The sequence below is a fragment of the Lampetra fluviatilis genome, chromosome 2 (genome assembly GCF_964198595.1).
Source record: "Lampetra fluviatilis chromosome 2, kcLamFluv1.1, whole genome shotgun sequence".
Lineage (NCBI taxonomy): Eukaryota > Metazoa > Chordata > Hyperoartia > Petromyzontiformes > Petromyzontidae > Lampetra > Lampetra fluviatilis.
Window position 1 is genome coordinate 22,784,349 of NC_136276.1, and position 13,814 is coordinate 22,798,162.

General features: G+C 38.5%; 1 protein-coding gene across 3 annotated transcripts in view; it reads right to left on the bottom strand.

Moving 5' to 3' along the window:
• The window catches only part of LOC144944264 (E3 ubiquitin-protein ligase rnf213-alpha-like), a 142,034-nt gene that overhangs the window by 98,106 nt on the left and 30,114 nt on the right, over positions 1-13,814 (bottom strand). For all 3 annotated transcript variants that reach the window (XM_078872297.1, XM_078872288.1, XM_078872279.1), the window contains 6 exons: positions 8,824-8,973; positions 8,354-8,550; positions 4,578-4,897; positions 2,433-2,659; positions 2,008-2,220; positions 775-985 (listed from right to left, as the gene is read on the bottom strand). In XM_078872297.1, coding sequence (XP_078728423.1) covers positions 775-985; positions 2,008-2,220; positions 2,433-2,659; positions 4,578-4,897; positions 8,354-8,550; positions 8,824-8,973 — 1,318 coding nt within the window. The remainder of the gene's footprint in view (positions 1-774; positions 986-2,007; positions 2,221-2,432; positions 2,660-4,577; positions 4,898-8,353; positions 8,551-8,823; positions 8,974-13,814) is intronic.

The following is a 13,814-nucleotide window of genomic DNA, read 5'->3' on the forward strand; positions in this document are numbered from 1 at the left end:
TGACAAAAGAAAAGCATATTCCATAGCACTAAAGTGCATGGTACTGAGCAAAAACTAACACACTTATTCTCTGTTCATGTCCCAAACTCGAATTACAGCGCTTAAAACATTTCCTTGGTTACTCTCTCCTCTAAATCACCATTTTCTTCTGAGCTGTCGATTCTTTTAGAACTTCACTTACAATTGATATATATCCTTGTCCATTCTCAGATTAGTTTTAAACACACTACAGTATATCTGTTTCATGTTATTTAACTTTATTCTATAATTCTACTATGATTAGTCTAAAAATATTTTGGCCAAGCCAACTTGCACCACAGGGAATTTTATATTTAACTTTGATTTAATGGTGATTTATGTTTGTGCGATATTTTGGATTTCTCATGTGCTAGTGTTTTTTGTTCCGATTTCTATTTGCTTCGTTTACTTTGTTTAGGTGACACATGTCACTCTTGCAAATGTGACTTTCATCGTCTTTTGAGTTCTCACCTTGGTTTAACAAAATAAACTTGAAACTAACTTCATGATGTTGTTTGTGTGCAGTCAATGGTGAACAGCCTAAGACTTGCCACATTTGAGAACCCAGTTTAACCATGACAGGTAGCCTGGATTCACAGCTAGGATATCTAGGCCTGGCTCAGGAGCTGTGACAAAGTAACAACCGCCTGAGTCATCCATCTATATCAAAGTGAAACAATATTCAAGTAATTTTACATGGATGGTAACAATGTTGAACATTATATTTCTATATCATGAGCATATGTGCTAACTTACTCGTCTTTCAGGATGTTGAGTGAAACATGCATTTCCATATCTGTGTAGTAAATCATACAGCGATGCAAACATGTCCTCTGGTGTCCAGCTCACATCCATTTCAGTGAAAATGGCTAAACTGCTCATTGTCAGCATCTTGAGCAGCAGATGGGACAGATGTGGGTTGCCTTTAAGTAGACTTTGGTAACTACGCAGCATTTGAACCACACTTCTGCAATTATAAATACAAAAATCCAGTACATGCCATTGCATGAGAAAAACACAATGCAAACATATACGCATTTAAATTGATGTGTGTATTATAAAGTGATATGCCTATAACCACTACCAGGAGATTAACAAAAAAATCACCAGCCTAATGCAATTATCTTTTTCAATTTACATTTAATATACAATAAATTAGTATTTTTACATTTTGGTATCAAAAACAATATTTTACCCATCATCAGTTGTATTAGCATGGTTGACTAAGTACGGATCGAAATAAGTTCAACATACATACATAGACTTTGGGTCTTTCGGTAAAGCCACGTAGACAGAAAAAATTAACAAAAATATCGACGTTTCGATCGTCTTCAGGAAAAGGGGAGGGGGGGGTTAGCTTCTAAAGGCAACTGCTTATAAAGGTTTGAAATGAGTGTAGCCCAAATGTCAGCAGCCAATGCCAATGCCAGTGGTGGGCAGCGACCGCGGCGGTGTTGGGCTTTCCACCAATCAGAGGGCTGCCAGGCAAAACTTAACATGTCAATGCAAGGCCGCCGAGCCTTCTCCACGGCGAGTGCGCCAAGATGGCTATGTTAATGTGAGAGATTAGCATGTTAATGGTATTGGCATTGGCTGCTGACATTTGGGCTACGTCCATTTCAAACCTTTATCAGCAGTTGTGTTTAGAAGCTAACCCCCCTTTTCCTGAAGACGACCGCTTGTGTTGCGATTGAAACGTCGATATTTTTGTTATTTTTTTCTGTCTACGTGGCTTTACCGAAAGACCCAAAGAATATATTTATTCCTGCAGTCACGACAGCTTTAAGTCAAAATACATACATAGTATACAGATTAACCAATGTATTTGTCTAAGGTTAACGGTTGCTTGACTGACAAAAACATACCAAGATAGATTTTGACCTCACTCTGATGTCAGTGAAAGCAATGGTTATCATTGACATGTACTGGATGTTAGATAAATATAAACATAATTTAAAACATAAGCATGAAAACACCATGTTTATTTACTTTTGAAAGTTTTCGTTTTCCAAAGATTTCGTCTGAAACTGTTGTACAGTCGTGCCCACTGTTTGTTTCGTGGATGCAGCCACATGGCCTTCTGGACCACCACTCAGCCTCTCCAACTCCTCCAGCAAAGGCAGGGCCAGCAAACACTCGGAAACTGGATGATTCATCATCAAGCACTTCTCACAGAACCACTTCAATGCAGCGAGCACAATCCTAAATGGTGCACAGCGATACCGACACAAAGAGACCATTATAAATATTTACAACCAAGTTTTGTTTTGTAAACGAAACCAAATGTTATTCAGCAATTAAACTCGGTAACATTAAATTATCTATTTTAAGACTGATATGCATTATACAAATTTAATTACAATAGCATTCTATTAAATATTTTTTAATAAAGCACAAATATTTCATGCACGTACTCGTTCTTCCGCTGAAATTGTTTCCAGATGTCATCGTCTATATTTGATGGCAGAATCAATGCCTTGCAGATCATTGATGCGGGTTTCACGAATACATTTAAATCAAACTTGCTGCAAATGCAAACCCACAGTACTGCAAAAGCTAACTTGTTTGATTCAGACATACATTCAGAATCAAATATCATCTTCTGAATGTGGTCTACAAATTTTTTAAGAATTTCTTGAACCTGAAAAAATAAGCATTCGTTAAGAATTGTTTCACATTTTAAAAAATCCAAATCCCAGTTAGAAAGCGACTTGGCCAATCTCTCATCAGTTTATTAAATGAGTGCCGCTCGATGAGACGTGAACAGTGATCGTTCTCTAAAGATCACCAGCATGAAAATGTGGAATTTCCCACCACTGGCTCATGGCTGCCAATGTAAATGAGCAGTTGAGCACTTGCCATTGGCCATTTAAAGATTGATGCACTATGACTTTCGTCACTTCTTCTCTTGGTGGAAAAATTTAGATAATTTTTTAAAATGTCATTTTACAGCTTTTACATCTTTAATTGACAAGATAAATATTGGAGAATAAAACCAAATAGTACCTAATATTTAGTTTGCCAATGTAACACATAAAATGAAACAGGACATAATAGCTTACAAGGCTGATCAAAACATAAGCATGGTGAAAACACGTTATTACAGAAAAAATTAAGCAGTGTTCCTAACTTGCAATTGTAGGTATAGAAATCCAGACAAAAATATATATCTTTTAACTCACACTGCCTTAAAAGTAAAAATATGAAATCGGTAATATTTTGGGCAATGGCCCTTCTTCATGGCACATAAAGTGGCCAGAGATAAGAGGTCAGAGTGGAGACGCATTAAAGACTGCACTTTAAACCATAGGGTCTGATAATAACTACGTTTTAATAAAGTTTCCTGATGAACACTTTTAAACTGAAATAGTTACCTATGAGTAGATGTAGCATAACAATAAACAGTATTACTAAATAAACTCCTTCCTATGTGTGGAGTCTATACAGTTGGCACTTTTCTAACTTTATTTCGTGCCCAATTTTGCTATTTCATCAATACTGATTTTAAAATAACTTGAATTTATAAAGCATCTAAATACAAGTCCTCTCAAGACACTTTACAGAGCAACTCAAAAAAGACCACCACAAACACATCAGCATAGACAATGGAGTTAAACAAATATAAAATATTAAAATCCAAAAAAACGGCTACATGGCCCAACAGTAGCGCTTTCAACGCTTGTTGCAGGGTTCACGTTCGCGAACCCAGGAGGGCATATTGGGTCATATTGCGGGTGTATCAACTGTAAAATATGCATCGTCTAATAATCAGTGGCTCCGAAAGACCCTGCGATGTCATTCAAAAAGAGTAGGCCATTGTGTGCGGGTATCATGTTTCAAATTTGAATAGTCAATTGAGATTGCACGTGGCAACATTGTCCCCTGATGTGAAACGAATGCAGACTATCTGTGAAACATTTCACCTTCGTGACAGCCTTGTGCTATAAGAATGTGGCAAATGTACTCAATTAATATCAACATTATTAAAGCAAAAGAGAGCTGACAAAGCAGGCAGCCCATGATCACAGCCCAACACATCATACAACAGTAGTGCCCGTAAAATAGCGCACTGATCAATTCCTGGGCCAATGAGGTCCAAACAAAACAGTGGGCCAATGAGACATGAATAGCCAGCAAGATCATTAAATTCCCAAAGCCGACAGTCCAAAGCAAGCAGTAGGAAGATGGGGCCCAGGGCAGGCTACTGAAGTCAGCACTGAGCCAACAAGGCCTAGGCCATTTTAACACAAGTTGATTTTGTTTATGCATTGCACTCATGACAGGTAAAAAAATAAAACTGCATCGTCAAAGATACGGACTGGAGTTTTACCTCTGCTTTATAGGTTAACACATTTTTTGAGGCAATGCAAATTATAACGTGCAATAATTAAAATGTCCTTTGTGTATTAATTTAGATTTCTGGTCCCTTGTCAATCACTTCTGGTTGTGGCTTCCTCATACCGCATTGATAACAGCGCTTATTTTATACTTCACCGTGCTGGTCAGCGCAGGTTGATAAAGGTGCATTGAGAAATATTACATTTAATATTTAGTTTTACCTGTTTTTCATTTGTGTCTAAATTCCACACTTCACAAGCCCCACAATGAAATAAAAAGGTGTTTAAAAAGCAATATTTTAGACACTCTAGCTGTATAATGATGGATTCTATATTTATCTTCATCTCCTTGTTTCTCAGGCTATGAAGGATGTGTTCCAAAATAAGTTGGCCAGCCCACTCTTTGCCTTTCTTCTTTTTTTTTGTTTCATCCGAATCATATCCAGTAACATAGCGAGCTGTTGAGGCTACACGTTGCCAAACGCCTTTGGCTCCCGCCGCAGGTGGGGCACAAATCACATCATCAAACTGGTGCCAAACACCTAGAAAACACAAAAACACAATTGTAGTAAGTTTGCATCATTCGATGTAGGCAAGCACCAATTTAAACAATTCACATCCATTTTTTTACTGAAATTAAATTGTACATTTGCGCAATCGCAAAATATAACATGACATTTTTTTTTCACGCATTTTGTTTATAAAAGTCCGCATTTAATATATCTCGTACATCATTTTATAGAGGTATTTCATGAATTACAAAAAACACAGTTGCAAATAAAAAGACAAAATATAAAAATGTGAATCCCAATTCCTTGTAGAGCAGACAGTAACATTAGTGTTTTGATATTTGGAACAATGTTAAGGGACAAGGTTCAGCATCACTGCTGCTATTGCTATGCCCATGAGCTGATTGGTGACACAATTTTGTGCAGTGGTGTACAACAAAAAAACTCGAGGTACATGGCAGTCACTTCTTTTACCTGAAAAAATTAATATATCATATACTGCAAAGTGCTGTGAAACTTATTTGAGATATGTAGCGCTTTATACATTTATAAAATATATGAAGGGTAAATGTGGCAACAGATACCACAGTACAGCCCAATGCAGGCATGCATTGTGGCACACGCCTGCAATCTAGCACTTTGGAGTCAGGTAGATTTAATTTGCGAAACTGGAAAACCCATTGGCTAGGAGATGAAAGTATAGCAAGTCGGTTTGTGAACACTGCTGTGTAGACTTTTGAGTATTATCCCCCCCGATTAGCACGGTTGGCTACATAGGGTGCGAAATAAGTTCTACATACATACATATAAGTGGGTTTTAATTGAGTACTCTGGTTTACTCCCACATGCAAATCGCTCAATAAAATGGCATTCGCCAAATATCCGAATATAGCACCCTCCTGAAAATGTTTGGTGACCATGAATTATCCACGGATGAATCATTCAAATTACCATGATTATTACTGACTATAGGAGAATAACAAGATGAAAAAAGGGAAAGCTTCTGGACCATATGGTATAATTGTGAGCATCATAAAAAAAAGCGGGACCAAATGTGAGATTAAAATTAACGGACTAATATTTTTTACAGAGAAATAAAAAGCTGTAATAATGCAACGATGCTTCAATAATTTATATATTCAAACACTTTGATAGAAAAAAACTAGCTTTAAGAACTACAGACCCATCAGCCACGCATCTCATGTACAATTATTCATGAAGACCAGTGGGGACAAATTGTAGGCCAAACAACTGCTGGAGTAAGCAGGGTTTAGGAAAGATGTCTCTCCCATCGACCACATACAGACCATACATTAGATTCCGGAAAAGGCCAATGCATTCCAATTACCATTTTACCTATCCTTTATAGATGAACTAGCTTTACTACCCGGCTTCGCCCGGGACTTGGATTCTTGTCTTGGATTAATACACGGCCTACGCGGAGGGTGGGGGGGGGTGCGTGACGTCACCAGGCACACTGCGTAACGCTGCCGCATGCGGGTGACAACACAAGTGAGCGGTGACATCACAGATGTGATGTCACCGATGTGATGTCACCGATGTGATGTCACCGCTCACTTGCGTGCAAAATATATGCATTATTGCGCCCCCTCCCCCAAAATACAAAAGTCTATTTTTATACTTTTTGCATTGTGTACAGTCTGGAAGCTACCCACATGCCAAATTTCAAGTTTGTTGCATGTCAGGAAGTATGCTAAACATTTTGAACAGACACACATTCACAAATTTCCCTTTTATATATATAGATAATAATAATAATTTGACTCGGGCAAAATCTATTAAGTCATCCAAGCTCTCACAAACCAAGGCCTAAATAAAAAATATATGAGAGTAAAGACTATAAAATTAAACAGCCCAACTAAGATTACATGAGCAACACCATAGAAAGGGAGTCGGACAAGGTAAGGTGACACGCTTTCACCAAAGTTATTCAGTGACATCAAAATATATTTTCCAAATTTGAATTGGAATAACAAGCTATACATATAAATAGAGACAATATTACCAATTTCATTTTTGCTGACAACAGTCATTGTAATGTCCAACGAAATTTAACTGCAGGAAAATGTTTAAACTTAATAGCGAAGGCTGCAAACTTTGACTTAAGATGAATATGAGCAAGGCAAAGGTCATCGACAACAAGCTCACTCAATAATTGCAGATATCGGTCAAGATGGACACAACTTAAAAACAAATCAAAGTATGTTTACCTAGGACAGCTATTCAATGTGGGGCAGAATTCAAATGCTGAAATAAAGAAGCAGACAACAGCAGGGTGGAGTGCTTTTAGAAGGAAGAACTGAATGAGGCAAGTTTTTAAATGGTGTGTACCATCTGCTGTAACATATGGTTTATAAATATTTATTAAAAATATATATAGAACTGCACAATTACATGCTTGGAATTACTTTGAGACAAAAAAAGGAACACATGAATGAGAGAATATACACAGATTAATGAAATAATCCAACCTATTTCGAAAAGTAAGTTGGCCTAGGTAGGACACATCGCTGGAAAGGACAATAGACGATAGTCAAGAAAAATTATGGCGTGGCAGCCATCTAATGGAACATGTTCAAGAGGATGCCCTCTGAGAGGATAGTGATGAAATTAGTTCATGTGCAGATGCTCGATGGATTGTGCCATCACAAGATCATAAGTGGTGGCGGTATGGGGAGGCATTCATCCAGCAGTGATTAACCATGGAACATGATAATGGGATAAAAAGCTTCACAACAACTCAAGTAGGAGTGGAAGCTGTCATTTAACTACTTTTGAGGCAAATGCCAGTCAGCCACATTGTTTTACCGACGTAATTATTGGCTTATATTGAAGCACCTTCTTTAACAACTGTAGTATCACAAGTATGATATCATGTAGATCACGTAAATATAAATGTGTTGTTAAACCCACCACCACCTGACACAGCCAATTAGAAAAGTTTGTCACGTAAACAGAACATGCCGATTTGTTACTAGTACATCACACCAGTGTGTTGGAGAGCAAATCTACAACATTCAAAATCCGAGTACGACGTTTCGCCAGTAATTACAATGAGTATCATCAGGCGATAGCCAGATTTGTGGAGAATACTCTGGTTTCGTTTCTTAGATAGAGGGATAGATGTGATGACATCACTTGTGAGCCCTTCACGTGCAAAGTGGGGGGGTGGGTTAATGAAAGCATATACATTACAAAAGGTATCCATTGCCAGTTGGGTTATTCATATAGTAATCAACGTGGCATGCACATTGCTCTTGTACCTCCTGTCGTTTGCGTGCAATAAAATAGCAATACCTGTTATTGTTTGCGTACAGGTAATTCCCATTGATGTAAGGTGGCCTGTATAGGCATGCATTTAAACACTGTATTATTTGATGATTCGCTTCCAAGCAGCACTAAGCCTGTAGCTATTTGAACATTTAAATTTATTTCTTTATTAAAATTTCAAAACACTCAATGACTTACTTCCTACAAAATTTGTTGGAATGTGTAAGGCTCGCTCATATGGAGTTTCTGAAGATGTTGCTTTGTAGATGAACTCAGGTTTCATTTTCTTTTTATCCCGAACTTTACAAACATATTTGTAAGTCAATGCATTCTTCTTTACTGCAGAACCCTTAAGGCGACAATGACCTTCCAAAACATGAACTTCATTCTCCAACCTGCAATAAGAGTGGGCAAAAAATTCGTCAATATTAAAATAAAATTCCCAAATAACTCTCAAGAACCAAATGTTGCTATTCGAGTGAGATTTTCCTGAATTAAATTTCCCAACTGAAAACATATGATTCCTTATTTTAGCTGGGAACTTTTATTGATCATGCATGCAATATCTGTGAGTTAAAAAAGGAGCACTGTTCACATTATTCAAGCAGAGGCTACAGTTAACTTTGCGAATGAAGACGATAATGATAATAATGACGAGAATAAATTACCTGAATGTCATCATTTTACTCAATGTTTGACCTTGCATCATTACATACACATCAGATTTTTCTGAATCAAATTTAAACTCTTTAGCAAGCACGGCCCAGAACACCACATCCACTCCATCTGGGTCGTCTTTTTCAGCCAGAACATCAGGCCTGTTAAAATGAAACAATACATTAATATGAAACACAATACACACTGCCAAGCTCATTTAACAAACCACATGCTGGTTAGGCAGATTTATACATTTAATTTAAGTGCCACTGACACAAGGTTTATTGACTTTAATTCAATATCAATGTAGTGCTTAAAATACTTTGGTTTTCAGATCGATTCAAATTTTACATTCCAACAACATAATTGATCACATCTCAAAAAAAAGGTTTTAGATAGAAACAAACATTGTTTTCCCATTCGATTAGACCTGAAAATTATTGAAGCTATAATTTTTGCACTTTTTGATGACTACGATGCTGCTTACAGATCAGCTGCTAATGGCAACACTGAACAGACTAAACCCGCTTTATCATTCGGCTCTCAGATTTGGACTACATGTGCCATACAGGACCCACCATTGTGATCTCCACTTAAACTCCAATCTCACATCACTTAATACATCTACAATTGGCCCTGGAAAATATGCACTATACTTAGCTAATTCATTAACCCCAATGTTAAATGCAATAAACCTAAGACGTCCATCTAATTCCATTTTAACTATCCCTAGAACAAAAATTGGAATAAGTGCCAAATCCTTTGCAGTTGCAGCACCAACATTTTGGAACGTTGTTTCTTCCCTTAACATCGTAAATCTTCCTTCAAAAAATTTCCTTAGGCAGAATATTGATGCTAGATACGACATTTGCAAATGTGTTTTGTAAATTTGATTCCTTACCATCCATATATCGATAGTTACATTTCAATCTACAATTTTATTGAAGGACTTTGTGTTGTCTTTGTGTGGTCTGGGACTGTTTTGTTGTTGTTTTGCTGCCTTGGTCTAGCTTGCATTTAGTGTTGAAAACTCGGCAAGACTTTGATGTATTTATGAAATGTGGACTTCCATGTTTGATTGATTTGTATTTATTTCTCGTGACTTCCTTACCATTTCTCTATTTTGCACTCCTATCATTCGTTTTTGTGTGGGGGGGGGTTCTCCAAAAGTAGTTATTAACAAACCGATTCAGGTACACAACACAGAGGATATGAAAGGGGGTTGACACAAACACATTACGGATTACAGTGCAATAGAAACCTGTGTAAACCGCATGTTTCAATAAACTGTTTCAGTAAACTCTAGAACCCTGGTGTCTTCCTAAGCTCAGATACCCCAATAGGAAAATAAGGGGGAGTGCCTAAATGTCCTCATGAATGCTCTTAAGAATCAGAGCCCACGATTGAGGAGAGGTAGTGAAGAACGGTTTCCATTTCGATTTAAAGCTTTCGTGACTGCAGGGATTCATCTTCTTGGTTCTTTCGGTAAAGTCACGTAGAAGGGAAGTAATAAAATAATAAAAATAAAACATAATAAAATAAAATAATTCTCACGACGTTTCGGCTACAACGTAAGCAGCCGTCTTCAGGTGAAGAATGAGACATTACCAAGCTAGGAGCTTATATATAAGCTGGGTTGGAGGTGGAAGAGTGCCTTAACAAAAAGAATGTGCATATGAAGAGGAATTTAGCATATTCATGGGAAATGCGTAGGAGGTGGGCGGGGGGGTTTCAAAGTCATATTATGCCCATGCATTATGCAGGATCAGCAGCACCAAGGGGGGGGTGCAGGGAGTAGCATTAACAAAGGAAAGGAATGTTAATGATATGTAGCTGCAGTTACTAAACAACCACGTAGAAAACTAAAGTATAAACTACATAAAAAAAAACTGAAGTATTAACTGCATAGCACCATCAGTATACTTACTATACTCTACAATAAGCTGAGTTACTAACAGCAAGTAATACATTACAATTCTACGTCGTAAAAAATTATATAATATGCTTCCATCTAAACTTTATTCTCTTACATCACACGAGCATATACCGTACTATATACTGCCATAGATAAACCCAACATTAAATTATATACTGTATTGCTATAAACCACCTTATACATTTTAACATAACACTATGTATTATTCTACCCACCCTAATGTGTATCGAAATGGTTTATTACGTCCTTCCAATGATTGCTAAGCCAGAATCCATCTTCTCGGTTAAAATTGTCTCTGTGTTTGTATATGTGGATCGCCTCATGAACGAATCTCTCATGATAGCCAGATGGCTTGCAGAGAACCTCTGTCTTGGAGAAGTCAATGTCATGTGAGCCCACTGAGTTGTAACAGTGATCTGCCACGGCTGAGGTGTTTGTCCTACCGTGTTTCAGGTCAGCTTTATGTTCACGGATGCGGTCCGAGACATGTCGTTTGGTTTCCCCAATGTAACTGCTACCACAGAGGCAACTTAGTTTGTAGACGCCAGGGTACTGTATGTCTGGAACCACATCTTTTACAGACGATACCAGATCACGGATTTTATGTACTGTGTTGAATCGGACCTGGATCTTGTGTTTAATCAGGATTTTGGAGATCTTTTTTGTGACCCCAGCAATGTAGGGTAAGGTGATGGTCTTGAAAGGCTCCTCAACAGGATCCTTCTTGATGGTTGGAGTGATGGCTTTGCGGATTGTGTAGTCGGAGTAACCATTAGCCTTAAGAGCTTGGCGTACGTGTTTGAGTTCACTGGAAATGTGTTCATGGTCGGAGATGCATTGGGCTCTATGATATAGAGTCTTGATGAGGGAATTCTTCTGGGATGGATGGTGGTGGGAATCCGGTTTTAGGTAAGCATCCGTATGGGTGGCTTTCCTGTAGACAGAGTGGCTCATTGAACCATCAGGTCTCCTTTTGATTAGGACATCCAAAAAGGGTAGCTTGCCATCTTTTTCGACTTCCATGGTGAATCTGATGGCTGGGTGTATGGAATTGATGTGGTCGAGAAATTGGTCTAGAGCAGGCCGGCCATGTGGCCAGATGACAAAAGTGTCGTCTACGTACCTCTTCCATAAGGTCGGGCGTAGAGTGGCAGTCTGGATGGCGTCCGTCTCAAATTTCTCCATGAAGATGTTGGCTACAACCGGAGATAGGGGGGATTCCATTGGGGTGCCCTCAATTTGCTTGTAGAAAGTTTCATTCCAGGTGAAGTATGTATTGGTTAAGCGGTGTCTCACCAGGGGGGGTACCCCAGCATTCAGTCCTTGATGAACCAAGTCTTCAATGATTGCGATGGTGTCAGGTACAGGAACCTTGGTGAATAAGGAAACCACATCAAAACTGACAAGCAGGTCGTCTGGGGACAGGGCAATCCCCTTGATTGTCGATACCAGGTCAGTAGAGTTTAGTACCGCAGAGGTGGTTTTTCCAGTGAAAGGCCGTAGGATTTCAGACAAAAAACGAGCCAATTTATAGGTGGGGGAGTTGATAGTAGAGACAATGGAACGAAGAGGTGTATCTTCTTTATGTATCTTTGGCAAGCCGTATAATCTTGGTGGCCTGGCTGCAGAAGGTTTCAACGAGAACTGTTTGGTCTGATCAAATAATGCGGTTGAATCAGAAATGATTTTGTTGGTTTTAGTGACGAGGCTGTTGGTGGGGTCTCTTTTCATTTGTGTATAGCTGCCATCGTTGAGTAGTTCTTGAATTTTGTTGTTGTATTCTATTTTGTCCATGATGACAGTGGCATTGCCTTTGTCGGCTGAGAGGATGACAATGTCATCCCTCTTTTTTAATTGAGCTAATTCAAAACGCTCATCTTTGCTGATGTTGCTAGCTGGCATCTTAGCGTTTTTGAGGGTTGCAGAGATTTCGGATCTTGCTACGTCTGCAGCGATGTGACTCAAGCCCTTGAGAGCTACATCTACTCGAGCAATTATATCATTAACTGGTATGTGTCTAGGTGTGACTGCAAAGTTTAGTCCTTTAGCTAAAACGGATTTCAAACCTTCAGAAATAGAACTGTTACTGCGATTAATTACGACTTTGTTAACATCTAGCTTTTCAATGTGTGGGTCCGGTTTCTTGTTTGAGAGGCGGTTGAATTTGGAAATCAAGTTGTCCTTACATTTAGTCGACATAGCGGCAGCTGAAGAAGCAGTCATTTTTTCTACATGTTCCCAATCCGATGTGGACATTGTTGCACTCAAAAATAAGGCTCAGCTAATCGAGTCTCTCACCTTTCTGAAGAGATGCCGCGACTCTAAGGTAATACCAAACGCATTTACACTAACATCTGCTGCTGTAACTTCTTCTAATGCGAAACGAATTCTGTCTAGAACTAGCTTAGCTCTTATCTCAGAGAAAATCAGACTTACGCGCACCGAACTAGATCAGTTAGACAAGACACTCTACAAATCACACTTATCTTTGAGTGCAACAATGTCCACATCGGATTGGGAACATGTAGAAAAAATGACTGCCTCTTCAGCTGCCGCTATGTCGACTAAATGTAAGGACAACTTGATTTCCAAATTCAACCGCCTCTCAAACAAGAAACCGGACCCACACATTGAAAAGCTAGATGTTAACAAAGTCGTAATTAATCGCAGTAACAGTTCTATTTCTGAAGGTTTGAAATCCGTTTTAGCTAAAGGACTAAACTTTGCAGTCACACCTAGACACATACCAGTTAATGATATAATTGCTCGAGTAGATGTAGCTCTCAAGGGCTTGAGTCACATCGCTGCAGACATAGCAAGATCCGAAATCTCTGCAACCCTCAAAAACGCTAAGATGCCAGCTAGCAACATCAGCAAAGATGAGCGTTTTGAATTAGCTCAATTAAAAAAGAGGGATGACATTGTCATCCTCTCAGCCGACAAAGGCAATGCCACTGTCATCATGGACAAAATAGAATACAACAACAAAATTCAAGAACTACTCAACGATGGCAGCTATACAAAAATAAAAAGAGACCCCACCAACAGCCTCGTCACTAAAACCAA